The sequence below is a fragment of the Bacillus rossius genome, chromosome 1 (assembly GCF_032445375.1).
Source record: "Bacillus rossius redtenbacheri isolate Brsri chromosome 1, Brsri_v3, whole genome shotgun sequence".
Taxonomy (NCBI): Eukaryota; Metazoa; Arthropoda; class Insecta; order Phasmatodea; family Bacillidae; genus Bacillus; species Bacillus rossius.
This window is the reverse complement of record NC_086330.1, coordinates 109,348,025-109,375,604: the sequence shown is the minus strand read 5'-3', so window position 1 is coordinate 109,375,604 and position 27,580 is coordinate 109,348,025. Positions and strand designations below refer to the sequence as shown.

Genomic DNA, 27,580 nt, shown 5'->3' with positions numbered 1-27,580 from the left:
GTAATTGTAATTCTGTGTGTATATATTTTCAAACGATCACGGGTGTTAAAAGTATGTAAATAACTTAATTTATTTATTAATTCTTGTGTAAATTCGCTGTTGATTAATGTCTCATTTAAGTTGTATAAATAATTTTGTAACTTTTCTGAAGGGTTTCGCCGTGTTAATATGTAACCACAGCCTGGCGCGCCGCGGGACGGGACCTCTCCCACGCCGGCCGATTTCCCCTCCCCTCCCCGCGGCCCGCGGGCGCCGGCCCGCGGACGGGCGGGGAGAGTCAGTAGTGTCCTGGTCTCGAGCGGAGACAGACGTGTACGCCGCTCCGCGAGGCGTGTACCTTGCACTCGTGGCTAGTTGTTCATGCAGTTCACAGATTTCCGCGGCAGTTGAGCTGCCTCCGCGAACCATCAACGTGCTAGATCTACGAGTTTTCGGGAGACGTGTCCAACCGAGAGTTTCTGGAACGCGAACGTGTTATTACAGGTTTCTGAACCTTCGACGCCTTAAGGGACATTACGTAACGGGCCGCGTACGTTCAGCGCTTCGTCACCGTGTCATCTCTAACGGGGTCGGTTTTGCATTGAGAACTTTTCGATTCGTGTTGAAACGTATCCGCGAACAGTACAGTCTTCAGGGAGTCCGGGTCGCCGCGGGTAGGGCACTTGTTCCGCGACGGTTCCGCCAGGCTGCGGCAGGTTTTTAGACGTTAATAATAATAGGCTCATGAAATCGTCAATGCTGTGTTCTCCTTGCGACAGCCTACCAACATTCTTCTCCATCTCATTCTCCCTCCAGGTCCCGCATTTCCCGGTTCCGGCCACGTCGGCCTGGACCCACACCTCTACGACAAGAGCAGTACGGGCATAACAGGACAATTACTTGAATGGGAAATCAGGGGCCTGAAGCTAAGGGACGTCAGTACACTCCTGCACTTCTCAGCTTCGACTGACAGTTTTGATCAAAAGATTTAAGTCTTGATTGAAGTACGCTTGAAGCACCCATCAGTCGGTGCCTCAAGCATTTGATCCAGCCGCTTGATAGTCTAGGGCCTACTTTAGACGTCACGTCAAAAAGGAAAGAATTTGAAAACAAACATAAGGCAAAGTTGTTCTTTTCCTATTGGAAATGAATTGCTGCGTACGTTTCTAGATCTTTGCTTCACGGAAAGCAATATTTCAATATTAACAGAAATCAAATTATGTTGGCGTAAAAAACTGTTTGAAACCAGCACGGCGTTGTCCGGTTCTTGCCGCTCATGTCGAAATATCGAACACCAAAGAGCAATGACATAATATATAAGTCTAATCGAACACAAATGATAAGTGCAGTAAAAAAAATGGCGCTTGTGTATGTTGACAGTGACCCATGGTAAGATTTAAATTTGTATTCAAGAGCAATCTTGTCATTCATGATTTTAGTTTTAGTAATTCTCTTTCCACCTGGAATTGAATGTTGAAAACTTTTTTTATAGCATTTTTTTCAGCATTTTTTCTATGTTATTTAGGTTAACTGAGTATGATGCCTGCGAAAAATTACTTCGAGAAATAAAAGAGAAAATAGCAGCAAGAAATCTACAGCCAAAAACTTCGCAAGAATATGGAAGTTTATCATCTTCCATTCGAATGCGTATGAAGCAATACGAAGTGGAAGTTAAGCAACTCAGGAATAAATTAGCCAGTCTCTCAGCTTCGCAAACTATGTATCCTTTTTGTCTGTGGTTTGTGAGGGAGGGTGGAAGTAAGAGAAGGGAGGGGTAATGGTGAACTATTTTGGCCCTCGGTAATATTCTTACAGAGGGGCTTTTACGTAAAGTAAAAATAAAAATCCGAAAATACCATTTCGAACACTAGAGATGTTCCTATATAAACCATGAAAACAGCATTTCTATATTCCAACTGGTTTCTGAGAAACCACTATTAATTTATAATTTTTTTTCTTTAGCATTCAATGTATGATTATAATTCTTTTGTATCAGAAGTTTTTGTTAGGTCCAGGATCTTTCGATGTGCTAAATTAAAACACCAAGCATCATTTACCATAGGATCAATGGATGAACTTGCATATGTGATACAGAACTTTTACTCCACTAACTCACAAATACTTATATTGAATGATGGGTGACCAAAAATATTTAATTGAAAATGTTTAGTGGGGTCCAGTGTCAATTTTTTTACTTTTACTTTGTTTACTAAATATGTTGTAATAGTATAGGTAGTTATGCAGTTTTTGCAATTTTTTGTAACATGTAATGCTGGTTTTGAGTGTGTTAAGGGTAAAATATGCTAGAAATTTTTAACGCTTCTGCCTAACATCATTTGAAATATATTCTCTTTTGTACAAATCAAATTGAAAATAAGTATAATTTAATTTTTTTTAAACCTGGATGTAAAAAATTAAAAAGCATTTTGTTGGTTACATGGGCTTTGTAAATCTCCTTGTATAATTCTGTAACAGCACCTTATCTAGAAGTATAGCACATCCCAAGAAGCAGAGCGGAGAATGCGTCAGGTCGAACAACTGGAAAGCCAACAAATACAAATTCAGAGGCTGTTTATAGACAGGTAAATCGTTAAATTATTGTATTTGTATAAGTAAGTACAAGTAATTTAGCTTTGTAGAGGACATGAGCTTACAAGTTTTTTTTTAATGTTGCTAGTATTTTTTTATGTAGATCTCAGCTTCTCTGATCATTCACCTCATGTCCTGTAGTATAAACTATCTTCAGTTTATTTGTTTTGTTTAGGTAGATGCTTTAATCAGTGTAAACTCAGCAAAATCCTAGTTGGCCTATTTTGTTTTATTTCTAGTCTTCTTTGTTGTATGTCTAGAGACAAGATTGTATGGTTTTATTTTTGGGCCAATTTAGTTTTTGAAACAGGAGATTTCGTTGGAATTGTTTTATTTTTTATGAAAAATGTTGACTAAAACACGGATAGCACATTACTGAACAAATATGATACTTTAATTTTCCATGATACTAATTTCTCCAAAACAGTGTCATTTTGACTAATTCCTTGATACACTTTTTTATATAATGATTTGCGGTAAACATGTTTAACTTTTCGGAACAAATAAAATAATTTTTACGTTGTAACAAGTCGCAATCGTGCCCGGCTAAGACGACGACTGTTTCTCGCTGGAACAAAAACTCTTGAAAACAAATGTCCCGGCGACTGTTGCAAGTAGTGGGGCGTAAAACTCTGATGATTATTAATATAATATTTCACAACGGTCAGTGATGTAACTTAAAAAAAAGTTTTAACTTAAGATTGGTAATTTATTAATTTTATCCAGACAATACAATCGCTGAGCAGCCGAGACAGCATGACCTCTCAGCCCAGCTCTCAAACAACGACGACAGCATATTACAAATAACTTAGGAAATTTCAGTTAACTGGGGACTTTCCCAAAATACTGCTTTACTATTGGTTGCAACATGCATTTTTGCTACTACGATTAAGTGATTCCTCATCCCGTGTGCCTTCCCCCAGTACTGTTACATGTCTCTGTCATTCTCTCACATCTTCTGTTTCTTTATAATCTAACATAGAAAGCTGTGGAGGGCAGAGTCTTGCAATGTTATAATGTATTTCTGTGTTTGAAAAATGTTCTAAGGTCTTAATGTAAAAATGAGTTACTAATAATATTGGGAAGATTATAAAAAAACTTTTCCAATCTTTTTTTTATTAATTGTAGGTACAAAAATTCTTGCTAAATGAATTACTTTCATTGAATATTTAAAAGAGTAAATATTTGTCATTAGAGTTATGTTTTGATTGAAAATTCTGATTATTTTAATGATTTTAATTGTATTTTGGTGTTATGTGGTGTATTGACATGCTTTTTGGTGTTATTTCGGTTTTATCGAAATTCACCATACAATATTTTCCCTATGTAGGCCTATGTCATAATTTATTCAAACTCATTAAGTTTGAAAATTTCGTTGACATCTAGGTTGTTAGAGACGATAAGGGATGTGATTCGGATGGAATGGTAACTGAATGTATCGGTGGGGAAAACGGTACCTCAACAAAACCTGCCGGCCCACTGCAATGTCTGTCTAGTTTCTCATACGGAGGGATTCAAATGCTTATTACTTTGATGGAGAGTGGCCCCATGTAACTTATTACCCATCAAGTAAGGTTCCTGATATAATGTGCTGATACTTGTTTAAGGAAAGTTGCGAGGCGGCACAGTGGAAACATAATTGACTCACTGTTCCAGAGGCTGTGGGTTTGGTGCTGGTTCGGCCAATCTGTTTTTTGATATTTAGATGTTTTCCCAAAAAACAGCTCCAGGAAATATACTGGGATGAATTCCTTACTATAAGCCATGCAATCCCTTCCCTAACTATTTCTGGAAAATGGCATTGTGTTTTTGTGTCTTTAATGACCTTGATGTTGATGAAATGTAAAATCACAACTAAAATTTAAAATAATTTAATAATGTGACAGTTTTTGATGATTTTGTTAAACAGACTTGTTGTGCGTGGTTGTGTGCCAGGGAGCCAGGGAGCAGCCTGATGCAGAGGCCGGGGCGGGTGTTTGCGGACGTGGGGTCGACCGGTTGGGGCCTGGACCATGTGGACGAGGATGAGCGCACTCAGTCGGAGCAGCACATGAGCGTCGACCAGCTGCAGCAACAGCAGCGCAGGCTGCTGCAAGGCAAGCTCATACCACTCACTCCTCCACGCCACCGAGTGTTCTGGAAGACCTGGAGTCCGTCCTGACTTTGGTTTTCTTTTGCTTTCCCTGAATATGTCCAGCGAACCCCGCGATTGGTTCCTGACTATAGGTCATAGCTCATGGCCGTTTCCTTGCTTGATTTTCCTGGATTGTATTGTGCATGTCTGTCACTAACTATCTTGCAGACAAGGCAATATACCAAAATAATTTTTAAAAATGTAACTCCACTGTGTAGGATATCAGGGTTGCCACTTGTGTTGGCCTTGAAAATTAGCTCTGGAAAGCTGGGAAATGTCAGGGAAGTTTGTGAGAATCAGGGATATTTTGTGTCAAGGTTTTTTGAGTATGAGTTGTGGGCTGATGTTTTTATGAACAATATGTTGATATTCGCTAATAACTTTCTAGAATTTTTAATTTCAACCTCATTAAACAGTGTATTAATAGTTTATTAAAATAATTTTACACGATGTTGAGGTTGATTTTTTGAGCTAGTAATTCAGTAAACAGTTGATCATTAAAATTATTTGTCAAGTATTTTGTAGTTCATTATTATTCATTCATTGTTTTTGAGGATTTTTATAAACAGTGTATGAATATCTGTAGAATTAAAATGATGTAATTCTGAACAAACTGTGACATGTCTTTATGCTGTTTGTAAATTAACTATAGTTTTTTGTTAGAAAAATGGTGTGTAAATGTTCAACAAAATTGTTCCACTGTTGTTTAATTTTTGGTGATCAATGCAACATTAAAAATTGTCAAGAAAAAAATCTGTAGCTTCTCAGGGAAAACCTGAAAATGTCAGGGAATTTCAAAATTTTAAAATAGTGGCAACTCTGGTATATTTGTTAATCCATTTATAATTAAAAAAATTTATTTTCCACTAACATCTCATCTACAGCAAGGTCACTAGAGATGGGGACACAACACAGAGTGGGGATATTTAGGGTTCTCAGCCATGGTCAATGGCAGGGCTCTACAAATCTTGGGCGCCAGGATATTGTAATAATAATTGTAATAAATTAACTCTAATTACCGAAGTTTTACTAAGTTGCTTTGTATATTGGTACAGTTGAATATTTGAAACACTTGTGCTTGAGGGCGAATGCTCAAGGATCTTTAGTAACAAGAAGGTGTAAAAAGTGACTGATGTTTATTCGCCACACAGGTTAAATTACAAGGCATGGCGATAGAAAATTTTTAGCTTGGACTGAATGATATTCCACATTGTTTGTATTATGGAAAATCTGTGAACAAAAAAAATATATATCACTATAATAATGTTCTAAAAACATATGATACACAAATATTAAAAGAGGTGTCATATTGATATATTTACATGTATAAATATACATATATAATTATTATTTATATAAATATATGTAATGTGTATATATTTACATTACTCTTCAAATGGCAGGGCCCAACCAAGTGAGCCATTACAATTAAATACAACATCCAAATAACTAGTTAAATTACTTGGCTCTTTAAAATTAGCTAAGGCAGGGGTCGGCAACCTTTTGAGTCGGAAGAGTCAAAAATTACAATTTACAAAATTTCAAAGTTTTTAAAGAGCCACAAAAATTTTTTTTGCCAACAATAAATAGTATTTGCATAAATAAAGTGATTTGATAAAAAAAAACTAATCTATTTATTCATAAGAAAAATATCTATTTATTCATATATAAGTAGTGTTTTTTCACAACAAATTAGATAATGTATATATGGTATTATTAGATAATCAGTTATTATTTAAGTAAAAAATTAAAACTATTAAACATTTACTTACAACACTAACTCCTAATTTGTACCTCGATAACAAGCATTTGAGCAAACCAATTCAATGGGAGCAATGGCTTTGCATGTTTATTCAAGTAGAAAATTTAAACTTTACTAAACAATGTAACTTGTACTTAAAAATAAAAAATAAAAACAATAGGTAACATACATTTGAGCAAACAAATTCAATGGGAGCGTTGGCTTTGCATGGTTTTAGAATGTTTGGATTAATTTGGCTCATAACTTGTTGTTTTAAGTTTCAAACACGACTCTAAATTTTATTTTGTTACTTGGCTTTTTACTTTACTTTTAATTATATTCATGTAAGAGAACGCTTGCTCGCACGAATATGTCGATCCGAAGATAATCAGCACTCCAAATGCCAACTTTTTTACCTCACTGTGCAATCTGGAAGACTATTCCATGTGTCGAATATAAGTGCCTCAACTCATGGCATTTCTTTTAAAGCTGTCCACATTTGTTGCGTTACGTACATACATTTCTGGACCTCCAACTCTTCCAACTTGTTTTTCAACTCTGAAATTTTCCATTCCACAAATCTTTACTTTTTAAATAGATCAATTGCATATCTAGAGATCCAGTATCAACTCCAAAAGGCTCAATGTGGATTTCGTTACTATTTGTGTTGAGAGGATTTGCTATGAATGCTAGAGGGGTTTTGTTGGTTTTGAATTGCTGAAATCTGTCAGCAAATTCATCTTTAATTTTTTTTATAATTGTGCTGAAGTGATTCGTGTAAACAGTTGCACTGGTTTTATCACAATATTGCTTTAGAAATTGAAAATGAAGTAATTTACCGCTCTGAATATCTTCTGCAAAAATAATTAATTTTTCTTCAAAACAAACTAATTCTTCTACCAAAACATAGGCTGGGTTTCCCTTGCCTTGCAGTTTTAGATTCAGCTCATTTAATTTTGCTGTGATATCCACCATAAAGTAAAATTTTTGCAACCATTTGTCGTTCTCTAATTCAGGGTGATTAATGCCTTTTCCATTGAGGAATGTATTTATTTCATTCAAAAACGTTTCAACACCTTAACTTTGGAAAGCCATCGTACTTTATTGTAAAGGAGGTCGGAATACTGAGTCTCCATTTCGTTTAAGAATTCTTTAAACTGACGATGGTAGAGTGCTTTTGACAAGATGCTGTTAAGAATCTTGATTACCAAATTCATGACCTCAACTATTTCAGCCAGAAATTTTAGGGTTCAAAGCGCTTCTTGGTGTATTATTCAGTGAAATGTAAGAATTTTGTGGTTTATTTTGCTCTGAAGAATCGTTGTTGTCCCTTTATTTTTTCCTGTCATACTTCTGGCTCCATCAGTTGCTATTGAAACAATTTTATTTAAATCAATCTTATTATCTTCGAGACATTTTTGCACAGCATTCGCTATATCTTCCTCTCTAGTTTGTCCCGAGAGCGGTAGCAATCCTAGAAGTTCTTCTTTTGGACCTTGGGAAGACATATACCTGACAAAAAGGGCAACTTGTGCTGTCTCTTTTATGTCGCAAGACTCATCTATAGCAAGTGATAAGGCAGAAGCCAGTTGAATGTCTTCCACCTGCAAATATGTTACATTTGAAGACATTCTATCTGGTACTGTTTTAGCGGATAGTGGCAAATCTGTGATTTTTTTCTTCAAGATTTCTGGTTTGTTTTTGAAATCACGAAACAGTTGTTCAGATGCACGCATGAAGCAATCTTTGACATAATCACCATCTGTGAATGTTTTGCCTTTTTTTGCAATTTCTACTGATACCGCGAAGCTTGCCAGATTAATATTACTTGTAGATTGCGTCCAGTTACTTAACATGGAACTTGATTGCTGTTTTTGTTTTTGGAGCTCGTCGACAGCTTTTATTCGTTCTTCACCTGCTGGATATTTACTAGCAAACTGAGTATGTTTTGTAGTGAAGTGTCTCTCTAAATTTGATTTCTTATTGTGTGCGAGTTTTTCGTGGCAAATGAGACAAGTCGGAAAGCCATCAGAGTTGCATATGAAAGCGAACGACTCTGTTCAATCCCGATTGAATTCTCGATGCTCTTCAGTTCTTCTCTTTTTTTTTGTAGATGCCATGCTTGCGGTGAAGCTGTAATAAAGAATTTTTACAATTATTATTTAGGCATCCAAAACAGCAGATGACAAGTTTTGCAGTTATTTACTATGTCAACGTATACCTACGTAAATACATACGAGAAGCTGGGCATAATGAAATATAATTTATCAAACAACATTTTACAATGATATTTCCCAATTAAAATACTTACCTAAATAAAATATATAATTCTCTAATAATTTAATTATTAGAATAAATAATTTAGACACGAAACACAGTCTCACTCTCTCACGTACTTATTGACTATAAGTACATAGTTGCGTCGCATCTGTGGTCGCCTCCGTGTGTGGTGATCGCCGACTGGCACGAATGGACTTGTCAGAACGTGTTTATCACGGCGCAGTCTGCACAGGTAAGGTTTTTTTTAATTTTGGCAAATATTAGATACTTTGTTTACAAGTAAAAATGTTATGCCCAGCTGTGCCGAAATCAATGAAAATTGCCAAACATATAAACAATCTTAACCTGCAAATACCTACCTACTTTGATCCTCAGAGTTCGAAAATAGGTTTATTAAATGACAATTTATAGGTACTTACACTTATAATTATTATTTTAATGCTAATTTTTAAATAATAAAAGCTATAAAATAGATAAATAATAAAGTAGGTAATTTATTAAATATATATTTTAATAAAAAAAAAAAAACACTTTCGCGGTTATATCAAACAGTAGTACTTTGTTTCTTTTTTGACAATTCTTATTGACTTCAAAAAAGTAGTTAGGTATCTTATTTGGAAAAAATATGTATTATATGTATTTTAAAAATATAATACTTATTATGTTGTTACCTACCTTTACTTAAGTTTTTTTATTATTATAATATATGTACATACATACCTTTGAGAAGTTAATTCGCTTGTAACTCTTCTACTTGAAACAACAAACTATACGTCACAGCCAAAGCACTGGTGAAGACGCCAAACTGTCTTGCGTCGAAAGCAAATTACAACCTACTTAGAAACATCCGACGACGGCGTCATTCGAGAGCTTCCGACGGACTGACGACAGTGATGACGCGTGTCACGGGGGAGGGGTGCGGTGAAAAGTGAGTACAAGTTCAAATGGTGCCTAATCTTCGTTAATTGATTCAGAACGATTTTTAAATGTTTTTTTTTTATAAAATAAATAATATTTGCGTATGGAACTAAAGAGCCGCAGCTTCACATTCTAAGAGCCGCATGTGGCTCGCGAGCCGCAGGTTGCCAATCCCTGAGCTAAGGCATTTAAATTGAAAATGCCAATCTTTAAAAGCCATCAAAATGAAGTCCAAGCAAGGTAATTATTCCCATAAATTTTAAATAAACCTCTTTCCAAAGAATACTGACATTAATATCGTACAGGTCATGACTAGGAATGTTACAAAATAAGTAGACAAAATGTTAAATGTTTGCCGTCAGTGATGACAGTCAAAAAACGAGAGTGTTTGAATAATTCAGAATAATTCCACCACCTAAAAATGCGGTAGCGACTAGATGGGTTACTCGCATTGTAGAATGCAAGGAATTTAATGGACAAATACCTAGTAGCCACTCACATATGAAGCGCAAGTGAATACACCGAGTAGAACAGCCGAGTAGAAGCTACTTGCTCCTACTGGGAATTGTAGTCTGCGCCTATCCCTTCACCATTCACGATGCCTTCTTTGCAACCAGTGGGAAGTCCTCTGTTCATTCACTATATGAACAGACTAGCGAGGAACATAAATTGAGTGTTAAATCTTCATCTTCCTATCCCGCAACGAGTGTCGGAGACAGGACCTAAGTAATTTTGGGTAGAAACGTCCATCACGTAACCACAGTCCATTAGACGCTTTGATGCTTTATAGGTAGTCAACAACAATGCTTGTCCAGCAATATCATTAACCATTTGTAATACTACACCTGCCTTGCCACCTCATTCACCTCTTGGTAGCCTATGCTTTTGACAGACTCTCGTGAATGTCTCCAAATCAAAGAACGAGTAAGTAAATAAATCTGCTGCATTACTCTGTTACTCGCTCAGCATAACTCTTACTCAGTGCTTTTAAGACTTTACTTCAGATGTTAATGTCTTGATGTAGAAAAAGTGTAAGTCTTTAAACATGTGCGGGCTTACCAAACTTCCAAGTCCATGAGGTGGGCAGCAGGTGTGGTGGATGTGAACACAGGCGGCGGGTGGCGGTGGGGAGCACGAGGCAGCACCTCGGTGCTGGTCGCTGACCTCTCTCGCTCTCTTCAGTGGCTGGGCTTATATACTCCGATTCCAGCCAAGTTCCACTTCTAGACCGTTCAGTACCAGGGTGGCTTCTATGTGGCCGAAAATGCAGACACACAGTGGTCAAAACCGCCCAGACTCTCCGATAAGAAGCCAGGTGGAGCTGTGAGATGAAGAGGCTACATCAGGAGAAAAAGCAGTGCACAAGGGGATTTCGTTGAGTGTGGCGGGTAGTATCCACGTTTAAATTAGTGGAGAAATACAAACATTACTAGAGACAACAGTCTACTACTAACATACTTTAATGTAGATTTCAGAAAGGCTCACAAAAGTATATATATTTTTTATCACTGGTTTCCAGATTTTGTGCTTGGCTCCTAAACTTTCAGAGATTTTGTAGAAGCCTGACCTATGGTAAGAATCCCTTCATTTACCTGGAGAGGAGAGGTTTTGGGAAACTTTGTAAAACTCAAATAATGATGGGCGGACTAGAATACAAGCGCCAGTCATCTCGAATGCAAGGCAGGTGTGTTACAACTGCACCACTTTGCTCCACCACAGACATGTGATCAAAATGATTCTGGAGCAAATGAAGTACATTTGATGAATTGTGCCAGTAACATTGATAACAATGGTGGTACGAAGAGTGTGTTGGTATCACTGTTGGCTACCTGTGTTAACTTGCTCATGTGTGTTCAGTTGCACTGGGTGTCCAGTGACCATCAAAGAAGAGTGTAGTGAAAAAGTATAAATTTGTAAAGCCATTAAATTAAAGGTAGATGTAAGGTTTCTGCTGGAATCTCTAGTGTAAATGTTAATTTTGGGTAAAGTTTGTTAAAAGGCTTGTGATTCAGCATACTCCAGATTATTTATGTTTGGAGACTGCAGGATCCTAAATCATTGGATATCTGTTAAAAACCCAAATGATACAAGTAGAGGTTATTCAATTTTTTTAAAACCTCAAACACTTTTGTTCAGTAATGAATAAAAGTACATTGTGGTATGAACTTTAAAAAGATTTTAAACTTGCTGTGAAGAGCAAAATTTTTTTATAAATTGAATTTTCTTAAATTACGCTGAAAATAGCTGCAGGATTTTGGCACTGAACATATTTATGAACATATATATTTCAGATGAATAAAATACCTGCATTGTTTGCACACAGACAACATACAATGTGATAAAATGAAATATTTGTTAAACATGTTAATATATATTTTAAATTTCTTCTTTAAGTAATAAAATTTACAAATGACCCAGAATCAAACACTTATAACTGAGTTACTGAAAAGTCAGGAGTTTGAAACTTTAGAGGACTGGTTTTGTTTTAGGGTAGGATAGTGTAAGTGATAGTATTGAGGTTATATTATGTAGTTTTCGAGTTTCAATTTATAAATTTCAATTTTTTTTGTTGTTGTTTTACAGACCAAGAGCAGGGTCTGGAAGTTCTGTCATCTGTGATATCGAGACAGAAAGAAATAGCTCAGACTATTGGCAATGAAGTAGACCTTCAGAACGGTAAGTCATTTTTTTTTTTATCAAACCTGTGTTTGCTGTATGTACCATCCTGTGTTTGGTCTCTTTTGATTTTAACACAGCATTTGTCCTTTATAACAGGATACATATATTTTTAAATTTCTGAATTTGACAATGGTTTTGTGATATCACATATGCCCATTTGCATATAGGTATCTAATGCTAATTTCAATGATAATTTTTCTTTCCATTCTCTTTCCAGTATTTGCATCATTTTTTCTGGCACTCAACAAAAGTTTCAAAGTCTCAATGTTTTTTGCAGCACCGAAAAAAATACAGTAGAACCCTGTTAAGACTTTTTTCAAGGGACTGGATTCTAAAATCTTCTTAACGGGGAAAACTTCTTAAAAGGGAAATACATTTGCTTCGTAAAAACCAATTTTAATAAAAAATGACATACTGCTTAGTTCAAAATTACACTTACCAATTATCATCAGCACACTGGAAACAACTATACAATTATATCAATAAATTAAATTATTTAAAAAGAATTTTTTTAATAAGCACAATAAAAAACAATTATACAAACACCAAAAAAAAAAAAAAACTAACATTTACTGTTTTAAAAAATACTGTATGAGTTGTTTGTTTCAACACATTTTCATTCTGAGGCATCACAAAATGTCCAGTTCCCATAAACTCTTCCTCACACTATCTGGAACATTTGGTGTTCCATGAACAAATGACCTCAGCTTGTGCAGGTAGTCAAGTGCTTCGGAGTAAGTTGGCATGGAAGTGGGATCACCTTCATTGCTGTCACCATCGCCAGTCTCATCCTCAGTTAAATCCTTGTGTTGTGCACATAAATCTTTGATGGTTTATGGCTCACATGGTAGAACCATATCATCAACTGAGACATAATCTTCAAAAGTGCATGAAAAATTTAGGTGCTGCTCTTGAAGAGTTTTCCAATTTGCATTGTATGTTTGCAATTGGTTCACTGTCCTCAAATGCTTCTTTAGGGAAAATATTGTTAACTTGTTGAGCACCAAAGCCTGCTTTTCAGAAGCGATTGCTTATGATGGTTGAGTCAAGCATTTCCCATGAAGCAGCAAGAAAATGCATGGTGTCCAGGATGTTGATTTTATAACCACTAGTTTTGGTATTTTTCATTCTTGTCGTAACACAAGGCGCTTACAAAAATGCTGTTTCAGAATTTTTATAATTCCCTGGTCCATGGGTTGTAGCCTGGATGTTGAATTTGTGGGAAAAATTCAATCAGGATATTTCTAAGGTTGAATATTTCCTTGGGATGAGTAGGGCAGTAATCCATGAAAAGCAAAATCTTCAGATTTTTGCAACCCATCTTAGCATCTAATGTTCTCACATATTCTTCAAAAATGTTGCCTGTCATCCACGCAGACTTGTTGTGTGCATACTTGCACGGTAATGTCTTAATGTTGTTAAAACACCATGGTTTTTTTTGGTTTCCCAATTACCAGCAATGGTAACTTTTCAGTATCATCCATGTTGGCACCCAATAACACTGTCACTCATTCCTTACTTTGTTTTCCTTCATGGAATGTTTCACCTTTTAAAACATTTGTTTTGTCCGGAAGCATGTTGAAAAACAGAACACATTCATCAACATTGTATACATTTTTTGGTTCAAAGTCCTTTATAATTGCAGGCAACTTTCTGTTTATCCAACTCTGGACAGTCTGATCACACACACTCTCAGATTCCCCACTTACATTTCTATAGACAATTCCTACTGTGTTCTTAAATTTTCCGAGCCAGCCATTTGAAGCATGAAATTCAACACCTAGGTTCTGTGCTATTTGTACAGCTTTCTCCCTTTAAATGGGGCAGTTCGTTAAAATTTCAAGCGCCCTCTGTTCGTTAAATCACACCAAGAGTAAAATTTCAACTTCTTTGTTTTTACCAATCTTCATTTTTTTACACTTTGATGAAACATTAGTAGCCAAAAGTTGGTCTCGCTTCATCATGATTCCGTTCAAAGTAGACGGAGGTATCCCGAGTTTTTTTGCCATACTCACTCTTGGTATCAAAGGATTCGCTTCAACTTCTGATATTATTTTCAGTTTTTCTTCAAACGACAATGCCTTGCGTTTAATGGTTCCTCCACTACTTGTAGATGCCATCATGCACTGTTTGCACAACACTAAATATTTATTATCCTTGATAACCTTAAAATCACACCTAAAAAGATCGCAAAACTAAAAAAGAGTAATTGCTGGTAGTAAATATGGCTTCCTGGGTATTCGACACGTGTTATAACTCGAATAGGAAAAAAAGGCGTGTAGATGGAATAGCCTCTCAGTCTATACGAATGCAAGCATACAATTGTTCGAAAATAAAACTTGTAACAGTGTGCGGTGTGTGGAACAGGTTTCGACGGCTGTGCTCGTTTCTCATTTGTCAGATGTTCTGCCTTGAATAGGGAAAATGGCATGGAGATGGAACAGCGTCTCAATGCAAGCAGATGATAGGTCGAAAAATACACTTGTAACAGCGTGTGGCGTCAGCAAAAGTTTTGACGGTCTTGTGCAAGTTCAAATTATTTCGTTATCATTCGTAAATAAGTTAATTTTTGAAAATTAAAAATAAATTGAATTTAAAAGTTTAAAGATAAATTTTTTTTTCCCCACAAACGTTGAATGTTATATGTGAGAAGCATCTATTAATGCAAACGTTATGAATGGGAAAAATTAACATAGAGATATATGGAAGTGATGAAGGGAATAATTTTGTGAACTTAATGAGCGGTAAAACGTAATATGTGGGAACGTCTTAAACGAGTTTTACTGTATCTCACCTTATCTTGAATACAGTGTTTTTGCCCCCTTTTCTTAGTTTTTGCTTAATGTCCTTTACATTTACTAGTTGTGACCTGATTCAGTAAAATAAATAGCCAATGTACATATTTAGGTAAAATAATCTTTTTTCTTTGTATTTGTACTATAACCTACCTGTTTATAAGTAGACCTATGGCTCCTATACACCTACTATCCATTTTTAAATTCAAGCTCTGTTATAGTTGCATGTATTTTATTCATGTGTTATACAGGAGTATTCTTAAATAAATAAATAAATTTAGATTACTAAATGTCTTCACTATGTCAAAGGAGCAAGGTTGAAAGTAAAAGCTAGTTTAGATTTCTTTCTCCTGATTCATTTGATGAACTCTGCCAACAGGTACAATGTATCAATAATTAATTGTATGTTATCTATGCACTTTTTATGGCTTCTCCAGTAGCAGTCAGTATGGACATAAACAGGAATAAGTCAGTATTAGACATCATGAAATATTTTGGACTGTCTTATGCAGGGCAGTTAGCCAAGTATGGTTCTTGTACTAGTGTTTTTCATCTGATATCTCTGTTGAAATTTGAAATGTTAAAAAAATTGTAGGGACCAAAAAGATATGTTTTGCTATTATATATGTTTGTGTATACATCGAGTGTGTGTGTGTGTGTGTGTGTGTGTGTGTGTGTATAAATTTTCATTAAATATTGTAGTAGGACAATATAGGAAATTGGTCAAAAAACAGGAAACATGTTATGCAACGCAATCTAGCGGCAGGGTCTAATCCTATAGTGTTAACGTATTTGTGATAAGGGTATTTTGCCAATTTAGAATGTATGTTTTTTCCAAGTTTTCTGCAGATGTGGGTTTTTATTGTGGCTAGAAAAGTTTTTGCAATGTATGTTTGCAACATTTATGACGTTGCTAACTGCTCAAAGTAATTTTTTAAATTTATTCAGGCACGTTGGTGCTGAAGTAGTCTGCGTGTGTTATATAAAGTTAGTTAGGTTAGGTTAGGTTAGCTACATTAAAATGCTGTAAATTGTTATAAATGGTTGTTTCAAGTTACACATTAAAAATACTTAAAAGGTGTTTTTCGAGACAGTGGTACTCAAAAATATCATTTTTGGTGTTTTCACTTTTTCCAGATGTGCACTTATTCTAGGAAATTAACTATTTTATCACATTTCATGCAATAATTTAAGAAATAAACAATTTACAAAAATTAAATTTGTAAGTTAAGTAGGTACGTTTTATTGTTGAAAGTTATAGGCCCATAGGTCTGTGTGAATTTTCGAATATCAAAACGAATAGTTTATTATTCATATTCGATTCGATTTCGAATACTAACACTTCGAAAAAACGAATATCAGTCGTTTACGATTATGGCTGTGCGGGATCTCGAAAGTCTAAAAACATTTTAGGATCACAGAAGAATTTCTCGCCGGGCGGTGACAAAATTTCCACAGGTTTCAGAGTTATTTATGTGGAGTTTTTTTTTTTTTTTGGTGCATATGGTCACGTACATTTTGAGAAAACTAATATAGTGTTGCAACCGGGTTCGTAAAGGATAGCTCAATTAAAGATTTTATTACACTACACAGTTTTATTTATTGTCACTATTGTTATGATTTACCGCGGGTTCGTAAAGGATAGCCCAATTAAAGATTTTTATCACACACACAGTTTTATTTATTACCACTACTTGTCACTTACAAATAATCTTCTAAATTGGCAGATAATTAATTACATGTAAATAAATGTCAATTCCCCAGTCACTCGTTTCACACACCTCGCTGGGCCGCACTTCCGGCGCAACTCTCGTCGCAGCACCCCTCGTGGGTCTCCGCCGCGGGACTCTGTTGCCGCACTCCGCCGCCGCCGTCACACCCTTCGCCGAGATCCCACACGACGACTCGCTCGCCACTTCCATCGGGACTCCGCCGCGCCCGCGACTCTATCGCCCGGAAACTCCCGACTCCACTGAACTCACTCACTCCCTGCCCTGGAGCCTTCGTCCAAGGACTTCGCCACTCTGCCGCACCCGCGGCACTATCGCCCGGAAACTCCGCCGTGGGAGAACTCCCCACTGAACTCTGAACTCGAAGGTCGGCCCAACCTCCTTATATAGCCCTTGGGTTCCCATCCAGAACAATCGGGCATGTCTCCGAGATATCGCGCGACCTTTGCCGTCGAAATGCCCAGAAACGCGTCGTGAGTCCTCGAAGGGCGCGGCGGCTGCTCAAAGAACGCCGATAAACGCAACAAGCATCGGGTTCCCACAAAACGCGCCGATAAACATGTCTGAGTCATTTTATTCCGCAGTGTGGCCTCTTTTAAGTAACTCGATCTGAGGCAGGTGCGCGCTGCGACGGTCAGGATGTCGCGAGATAGTATGACACGAGATACCAGGGAGAGGATGCGGGGGGAAGGGGGCGCAGACAGGCCGAACGAGCGTGGCGACGCCAAGCACTGCAGCCAAGCGCGATCGTAACACTATTTACTTCACTAACAAATAATCTAAAAATGCCAAATAAACAATTGCACTTAAAAATGTTGCTTCCCCTGTCACTCGGTTTTTACACACCACACACCTCTCTGGGCCGCACCTCTGGTGCAACTCTCGCCGCAACACCCCTCGTGGTCCTCCGTCGCCGCACTCCGCCGCCGCCGCCGCCGCACACTTCCCTTCGCCGAGGATCCACTCTCGACGCCTCGCTCGGAACTCCGCCGTGCCCGCGACACTATCGGCCGGAACTGAACTCTCCGCCCTGGAACCTTCGTCCATTGTTTGCACACTATGAGAATAAAATAATGTTTGAGGAAAATTGGAAACCAGTCCTCCCTACAGAATTAAGGGACCTAGTGACATGGGAAGTACACGTGACTTTGGGTCACGTGGGCTCTAAGAAACTATCCAATGCTATTCGTCGACAATTATTCTGGCCCAATATGCCGAAATCGGTAGCAAAAGTCACCGCATCATGTGACCTTTGTCAGAAGGCAAAGCAGACGCCAGAACACCTGCATGGCGAAATTCAGCCAATTTTACCTGATAAACCGTTACAGCTAGTATCTGTGGACTTGTTCGGACCGCTGCCTAGATCTAAGTCAGGGGTACAACATATATTCGTAATATTAGATGTTTACTCTAAGTACACAAAATTGTATGCCATCAGAAATGCCACGGCGAAAACAGTATTCAGAAAAATAAAATCATTTATGGAAGCCGTCGGTAAACCACAGGTAGTCCTATCCGATCGAGGTACACAGTTTGCTAGTGAAATTTGGCAACAAGGAATACGTAAGTTAGGTGCGATTCCTACAACTACATCGGTACGTCACCTGCAAAGTAATCCCGTCGAGAGAGTGATGAAATCAATAGGAAATATATTACGAACATACTGTCAAAAGACACATCAGGCTTGGCGAGACCAACTGCCATTTGTAGAGTGCATACTCAATCATACCATTCATGCATCTACTGGAATGACACCTCACGAAATACTTTGTATGGAACCATCGACAGCAATACTACCATCGTATTTACCAAAGTGCGACGACCCTGAAGGAGACCAGACCTTACCAACGGGAGAAGATATAGAACAGCTTGTCAGTGCTAGACTACGAAGGGAAGCAGAAATACGTAAGAAGCAGAAGCCTGCATCATGCCATAGCAAATTCAAGGTCGGCGACCTAGTACTGCGGAAAACCGCTAAAATTAGTAGGAAGTGGGAAAATGTAGCTAAGAAACTTTTTCTGTTGTACGAAGGACCTTTCAAGATTGTCGGAATCACCAAGGAAAACTGTTACACGCTAGCGGATGCAGAAACAGAAGAAGTAGTGGGACGTTATAATATAATTAGTCTACGAAACTACAAGACACCAGTAGTACAAGACGTCATCAAAAGAACATAAATTACAGTTGCAATAGAGGAATTATAAAAAAAAAAAAAAGTAATCTCAGCTGGAATAGAAAACTTATTTATGAATCGCCACAGTTAGAGATATTTATTGCAAGCTATGCAAAGTGTGATATGACATGGGTTATGAAGTTATGTTTGGTCGTATTCAATTACCTCTGCTTAACAGAAGATTTCAGCAAGGAATATTTATTGGAGATTTAAGTGTCATAGATCTTCGTTGTTAAGAGCAGTTTTTTTTTCTGGGTAATTGCCTGGTTATCAGACTGCTAGTTTGATATTTTGCTGCTTAATAGTATGATTTGATGACACGGCCCATAACGTAATCCATGTTTACACTGATAGCTATCTATTATTTTGGCAAGATTATATATTTTGTTGTAACAGCTGAAATACTGTTTATAATCAAGGTGGATATGTTAAACTGTATGGTTGTACAAGTTCGTATTTACAGCCGAAAGGGTATTCAAGGCTAAGATATTCGTTGACGTATCACTATTGTTCTGAGATAATTTGTAATTCACTAAGGTTCATGGATAAGCTAGCAATGGAAGTTGAAGTACACAGCAAACACAGCATAGCTACAACATTATGTTTAATTATGTTAATATACCTATCTCTTTGACTTACCTTGTGCAAGAGACCCTTCAGGCTATGATACCATTGAATTATATTTATTGTTTGTTGTGATTAAACGTAAACATTATTAGTATGAGAGACTATAGATGTTATTATTTAGTAATTTAATGTTGGTAATAATAATTTATGATTAATTAAGAACCATAACACATGCTTTAAATTATTGCATCAAGATCATAAGTTTTATTCGGTTTGAGGGGATAAAGTCTGGCTAATTATAAGCACGATGATATGCTGGAATACTATTTAGAATGATAGTTATATTTCTGGACTCCTAAAGTAAAAAGGTACGACTAAGCCGAATTAAGTGAACGGTTGTGTCCGACGGAATTCTGTGCATAACTAGTGCTACGTGATATGAGTAACAGCTACATGACGTTGCTACCCACTGGTAATGGTTCGTGGACTATCATCAACGCAGCGGACGCTTGACCAAGGTGTGTCGCAGTGAGTTTCACCATGTTCGATGCCTGGCTGTATCGTCAATCAAATACCAACTTTACCCCGTCGCCTTCAAGTGGTAATGGTGACAAGGCAGTGGACATCACGTCTAGCACCTGCATAAAACGCAGTTCTGAGTAACCTGCCGCTGCATAACAAGGTCATAATGTACCTTCAGGTAATGTACTACCATGTCTCATTTGATACACTCCCGATGAAACTTTTGCAATTGGTGAATGTCTACGGTACAACCTGCACCGAATAAGTACTGAGTGTGGTGTAGTGTGTTATGTATGATCCATTTTGATCTGACCGTATTCTGTGTTATGTTAATGTTGACTTTAACATTATTTTTGTCTATCAGATACGGGTTAAGAATAACATGAAAAATAGAACTGTTTTTTCAGTTATCTTTTTAATGACCTCTCAGAGTAAACAAAAATAATATACAAATAATTTTATATGTATAAAACTATGTAAACATGTGTTAAAGACTGAAATAAGTTAATTCAATGACATTGTGATACCTAGTTATAAAGCTTTGGGACCATTTCATAGCAGCAGTAATACAAACAGACTGCAAAGACTATTATTTTAACTTTAATTCACATAGTTGTCTATGCAGTTTCATATTCTTTTCTCAAGGCACATGTTAACTGTTTTAATATTACCATTTTGTTTAGTATATAGTTAGTTATAAGTGTTTATCATTATTTTAAGCTTTATGGTAACTATGACCTGAGGCCATAGAAAAATTTTCTTGACCAGTATGCTTTGGATTGTTAAAAAGTTTGGAATCATGGCAATCAGAATATGTAATACTGAATTAAGACATCAAGATGGAAATAAATGATTGCAATAATATTTGTGAAGAATATAATGCTTATTATGAGTAAATTGAGGTGCATAAAACTAGAACTGAGGTGAGCTGATTATCTTCACTATTTCCGAATATCGGTTTGACTGAATATATTGGATGGCCACAGAAATTGACGCCATGAAAATAATCACCAATACACAATATTTTTTTCCTTACCATAACTTGTGTTAAAACCAGGAGTCTTGTAGACTTTACGAGTATCTGAATCTACCGAACTGAAGTCGAGGCAACATTGATATACGAGAATATTCGATTAGATTTGAACTTTTGATAAAAGCTGGACCCCACATAAATTCCCGCTAGTATACCTACAAAATATAATTTAAAACATGTGTTTGGTTCATTATATTAGGTATATGATTCCAAAATAGTAATATATACCAAATACCTTACTATTTACATATTTGACAGACCCGCAATCAAACTCAATATATGTATATATTATGTATATAAATAAATAATAATTATGTAATAGTAAATTTAAATATATACTGCATAGTAATGGCTCACCACCATAATACACCCTTACAATCTGGTCGCATATTCACAGCAAATACTCAGAAAACCTAACAACCTTTGACGTTTTTCTAGTGGATAATACACAGTGAACGACGAGAGGATACAGGCCCACACTCGCACTCCTAGCGTAGTGACAGCTCTTGTCACTCGTGGCCCAAAAAAAAAAAGTCAAATTGAGGGGGGGGGACATCGCCTCATACACAAAAAAAAAAGGAACATTCTAAGCAATTACTGTGTTCTAGACTTAGTTAAAACCAGCCAATAAAAATCCATATATGTTATTATAAATTAATTATTTTCACATAGTGGAAAATTCAACAAGCAAGTTAAAAATTTTTTAGACCTAAATCATATTTAACTAAAGATTAAAACTGTTCACTGTATATTCTTTTAACCCCCCATCCCCTCCTGAAGTTTCTTCACATATACATATACATATTCGCTTTGCTCTGTTTATTGAAATATTTTTTTTTGCAGATCATATTTTTATTACAGTGAAAAATAATTATTTTTATTTTTCTTTCAAAATTCGATTATATATATAAAAATAATTACCTATTAGTAATTGTAGCTGACTAAACATAACCAACCTTTCATTTTAGTATTATTTATCTGATTTCCCAGAAGCCACTACACTGCACATACACTTTTACTTTCAATATGAATTTGTTATATGTGAAAAAAAATTTTTTAGTGGGATTCTAATTCTTACCATTAGAATTTGATATTCGTATTCAAGAATAATTTGATATTCATATTCAATTCAAACTAAAGAAAAAACTGATATTCGCACAGGTCTAATGATCTTAGTCCTTTTGTTGCCATGTTTAATAAAGTTAGGTAGTTTTTCATTATCTTAAAGTCAATAAATTTTTGTAGATTACAAAAAAAACTGTTTCAATTATGAAATACTGTTTTAGTACAAATGTATGGAGTGTTAATTCATTTCAGTACGACAATAACTATTCAAGCGAGAAAAAGTTTTTGCTGAGATCGTCCTTTGTAATACACAGGAATTTGAATTTCGCTAGCATTCTTCAGGTCGAGCCACTAGAATTAACTGTAGTCAGATCCAGCTTTCGCCATGTTAAAAGGAAGGAGTTTCCCATATTGTCCTGCTACAATATTTGTTTACATTCTAACTAGTGTTTTTTTAACGAGGGATATTTTTTCAAGAACATATGATGTAATTAGAATTATTTATTTTATATAAGGTGATCTATATGCAACTTAAATTGTATATTTGGGCTATCTCAGTAATTACATGCATTATGTTACCAAATATTCTGGTGATGAGGCGAGAATTTTATGTGAGTGAAAAATATTTTCAAGATACTACTCATTTCATCACTTGTCATTAATGTTATGGTACTCATTTTGTGGTTACATTGAGTCCATGCACTCAGTGGTACTTATGCTGCTGTTGCATTAATGATGGGGAAGTATATTTGCAGAGTGGTTTAACTATATAAAGTCTGTCTCATGCTTAGTTTACAGTAAAGAGCAAACTTTGCTCACTGCTGCCAGATATATACTACTTGGCTTCAGAACATTAAAATTCTTATTTTGTATACTATTGCCAATTATATATTTTAGTATATTTTTAATTTTACTATTTTTTAATATTTCTAAGACCATTTAATACAGTCTTTTGATAATATGATTACAGTTGTATTCATTTTGAAAGAAAATAACTATTGATTCTAAACACCAATTATTATTTCACAATTGATCACTATTAATAATTAGGCATTCCATTAATTATGTCATATGGTCAAACAGCACCAAAATTTTTAAAATTAAAAGATATGAAAAATTTTAATGACAATAATGGTTGAAACCAAGATGGCATTTTTCAGTTACTTTTCCCTAGAAGTAAGATTTGAATATTTTCAGATGTTGCTCTTGATAAAATACAACAAAAATTGTATTTTGAAAACTCTCATTCCAAATTTTCCTTTTTAAAATAATTTTTTTAAAGAACATTAAAAAAAAAATTTCTTATATTATAAAGTTGAGTCTAAAACTTTTATGCTCTTTGGGAATATCTGGCAACAGACCACACTGAAAATTGGACAACACTAATAGCAGAAATTAGAAAGAGAGAGTAAATGTCCATTTAATTGTACATTGCAATCTAAGAGTGAGACATACTGTAGCTTGAGCCTGTTTCTTACTCTTGTATCCACCCTTAACAACCTCCACATGTTGCTGTCATACTTTATTTTATGGTTTGGTCTCATGTTCTATTTCACAGAATTAAAAATTAAGGTTATTAAAACTTATATCTCCCTTTTTTGTTTATAAAGCTGGTGGCCTCCTGTCTTATAAAAGCGTAAATTTATTTTACAGTTATAATTACAGAAAAGTTTACTTTGTTGTTGATGCTGTTAATTACTGCAATAATATAATGTTCTGAAGTACAGAGGAAAACATTAAAATTTAATTACTTACTTGTGTATTAATTTCCCTTGTGTTTATTTTTCATACAGAGATTATTGATGATCTGGCTGAGTATATTGATCGCACAGACACCAGGCTTTTGGATGAGACACAGCAGATCAAAATTATTGACAGAAAGGATCGCACATGCTGTAAGTTACAGTTTTAGTTGAAGAATAATTTGACCATAATTTTTTGGTAAACAGTTTGTACACTTCATTCTTTTGTGGTATTTAACATATAAAATACATTAGTCAAAACTTTTTTTTTATAAATTTTAACTAGATACCTTGATAAAAATAATTTGTAATTATGACAGTGTAATGTTGCATCACTTCCAGTAAATTTTTCACTGGTAGTATCTTTAGCAAGATAATGAAAATTGACTGAATAGTTGAATGATGATCATTAATCCAAGCTGCAATAGACTAACAATAAATTGCTAACAAGGCTGCCAACATCCCTTAAATTATTCAAAAGTCCCTATTTTCAAGTAAGTCCCTAAAAGATCTCTAATTTTCATTCAGTTCCTAAAAGTCACTTTTTTGAACTTTGTCAGTAAAACATTTTTTTTTTTAAATTTGTAAGGACAAAAGACATTTCAGAACCTTCTAATGCCAGAAAATATATGTTTTTATTCACTAATTTTGTTAAGTTTGTAATCACACATTTATATCAGATGTGAAGTCTTTGCAGAAAAAGTATTTACTGAAGAATAAACAAATTTCTTAGAAGCTTGCTGCATTTGAACAGTGTAACATTCATTGCTTGCAGATAAACTGAAATGTAGATACAAGGTGTGATCCAAAAATACAGTAAATAATTTTATTATGACAAAGTAATAAGCTTACATAACATTTGAACTAATCTCCTTCAAAATACTCTCCTCGGCTAGTGATGCACCTTTATCCCAATGTTGATTCCATGATTGGAAGTATTTCTGAAAAACTTTTCAGAAGGGCCTTCAGCTGCTTCGTCGTGGCCCTCTCAATGTCAAAACGTTTTCCTTTTTAGCACAGTTTTTATATTTTCTAAGAGCCAGAAGTCTTATGGTGCTAAATCTGGAAAGTAAGCAAGATGTGGACAGACAGGAACCTTTTGTTCGGCCAAAAACTCGCAGATCAGAAGCGAGGTGTGGCACAGCGTGTTATTGTGATGGAGAATGCCATTGGCTAATTTTTCTGGTCTCTTTCTTCGTACATATTTTGCAAAATTTTTCAGTATGCTCTTGTAGTATTCTGAGTTTACAGTATACTTGGAATGAACTCTGGTCACACTATACCCTTACTATCAAAAATAACAATGAGCATGACCTTGTTGTTTTATTTGGACTAACTTGCCTTCTTAGGGCAAAAAAGCCACTCTTTTTCCATTGGGAACATTGAATTTTCATCATTGGATCATAGCCATACACTCAACTTTCATCTCTAGTTATAATTTTGGCCATGATGTTCAGATCTGCATCAAGACTATCCTTCAATTCCATACAAACTTACACACGGTTTTCCTTCTGTTCGTCATTCAAAGTCTGGGAGCAAATTTTGCATTTGAAAATTACCTGTTAAAATGCTTTTCATGGACCAGTAAAGATGTTCAGTTCTTTGGTAAGCTCTCTAATATTTAATCGCTAATTTGAACAAACCATTTATTTCCACGTTTTGCATGATTTCATCTGTTTTTGAGGTTGAGGATGTCCCGACTGTTGCTCGCCTTCAACCGACTCATTTCCACTTTTAAATCGCTCATACCACATGTAAATAGTCTTCAGGTGTCTATTTGTTATTTATAATGCTTACATCTCTTTCTTTAAATTTTCTTCAAAGCTTGTGGGGCTGCAGTCAGGTCAGGTCAAGTAGCAGTCTGGATTCGATTCCTGGTGGGGTCAACTCTGGTTTTTACGTGTAAGGAACTCGACAGACATTACTTTATTCGTCTGTGCTGTGATATTCCTTCCACGGAATTCTCTGGGCTGTCTAAACATTTAACATTAGACATCGGCTGATTTTGGCTTGTCTTCTGTGTGTTTGTGTTTTCATCTTTTTTTGTCTTTTTGGGTGTTCTGTTTGACATACAGTGCAAACTAGCATTGGTGTAAGTCCAAAATAATTATATAAATCTGTCTTCCCCATTTCAAGAATCATTCAAAGAATGTTAATATTTTATCTCTCAGTGCAGTTTTTGTTGTATTGGCAACATATACAATATCAGAAAAATTAATTAACAACATTTATTGAGCAAATATTTTTGTATTTACATATTACTGTTTACTGGGAAGAAGGGTAACCATTTTTAAAATCTATAAAAATATTTATATATAGGAATTATTTTGTAACATGTTTCTGACAAATTTTTTGTTTTAAAACATTTTGTGATAAATGTTAATGAATTTATAAAGTCCCAAATTTCATCCATTGGTCCCTAAACATTCCCATATTTAATGCCAGAGGTCCCTAAACTACCCTAATTTCTTTTTACTGGGTGGGTGGCAGCCCTGTGCTAAACATGGAAGTAGAATGATAAGTTTGAGTGAATGTTGTTACTTTATGCATGTGAGTGTTTTTTGCACCCTCTTATGCCTTAGCTTTCGTAAAAAATATAAAACAGTATTTATTGAATGTTAGTGGGAATAAGTATTAGATTTTTACTTTGGTAATTGTTCGGTACGATGTAGCCAAGTTTATCCCTTGATTTTGATGGCATGAACCTGTATGATTGATCCTGTGGTACATGATGTTTGCTGTTTTAATTTAATATGTTGAAAGATCCTGGACATAACAAAAATATTACAATACAAACAATGTTAGGAAGTAAAAAAAAATCATTTTAGGATTTTTATTTGATCTGATAATACAGTCCTTATTCATTGCTTCATCACAATTTTTGTTGTATCCAGGATTTTTTGATGTACTAAATTAAAACAGCAAGCATCATATACCACCAGATTAATGTATTCAGGATCATGCCATTAGGATCAAGGGATAGCTTTGGATAAGTGATACAAAACTTTTATGATTACTTTACATATATTTGGAGAGAAATTTTTTATTATTATTTTCTAGTGAACATTATAGCAGGGATTGTTTATGTGTATTTAATGGGTTCATTTAATACTGTTCGTAGTTTCCACACCAACTCATTCATATATTTTTTTCCAGGGTACTGGGTGGTGATAATCGTGCTATTTGTCTCCATCGTAATAGTTGCAATAGTGTGAAGGAATACTCAGTACTTTTCTGCATATGGCAGGCACTGTGTACACATAAAATATGCAAACTACTGTTGGTGAGAGTAACTAGTGTTCGCCTCGTGTATAAAACTGACATGAATGTTAATGTGTTACCTAGGCCAGCATTACGTGAAAGCCCTTTATGTTCCAATGGCAAATATGATTGAGTATTAGCAGGTTGTTGGTTGCTATGCTGGTAAATGTTCAGTTTTGCTGTTGGTGCTATGTTACATCATGGAAATTTGTATAGTTACTAACTGCAATTTCTTGATTTGTGAATTTGTTAATGTGAGCATGATTGTGTTAATATTTTGTATCAATAAATATTATTTTCTTATAATTTGGTGTTACAGTAACCAGAGACAATTTTTTTTAAATCAAACCTTTATTTTTAGTCAAGTGATGA

General features: G+C 35.5%; 1 protein-coding gene across 1 annotated transcript; it reads left to right on the top strand.

The window, feature by feature from the left end:
* The first annotated feature begins 1,317 nt into the window (after positions 1-1,317).
* Positions 1,318-27,530, top strand: LOC134541931 (syntaxin-8). Its single transcript, XM_063385686.1, has 7 exons — positions 1,318-1,368; positions 1,505-1,699; positions 2,475-2,561; positions 4,504-4,664; positions 12,225-12,317; positions 23,999-24,100; positions 27,104-27,530. Exons 1-7 carry the CDS (start codon positions 1,337-1,339, stop codon positions 27,160-27,162), a joined length of 729 nt encoding a protein of 242 aa, XP_063241756.1. The 5' UTR covers positions 1,318-1,336; the 3' UTR covers positions 27,163-27,530.
* Positions 27,531-27,580: the final 50 nt, after the last annotated feature.

What these genes read in the sequence shown, in the direction of transcription:
- LOC134541931 (XM_063385686.1), top strand. Translation starts at nt 1,337, where the DNA reads ATGGCGCTTGTGTATGTTGACAGTGACCCATG. An exon ending in TATGTTGACAGTGACCCATG is followed by an intron (nt 1,369 to 1,504) that starts GTAAGATTTAAA and finishes TATGTTATTTAG; the next exon opens with GTTAACTGAGTATGATGCCT. An exon ending in CAGAGGCTGTTTATAGACAG is followed by an intron (nt 2,562 to 4,503) that starts GTAAATCGTTAA and finishes GTTGTGTGCCAG; the next exon opens with GGAGCCAGGGAGCAGCCTGA.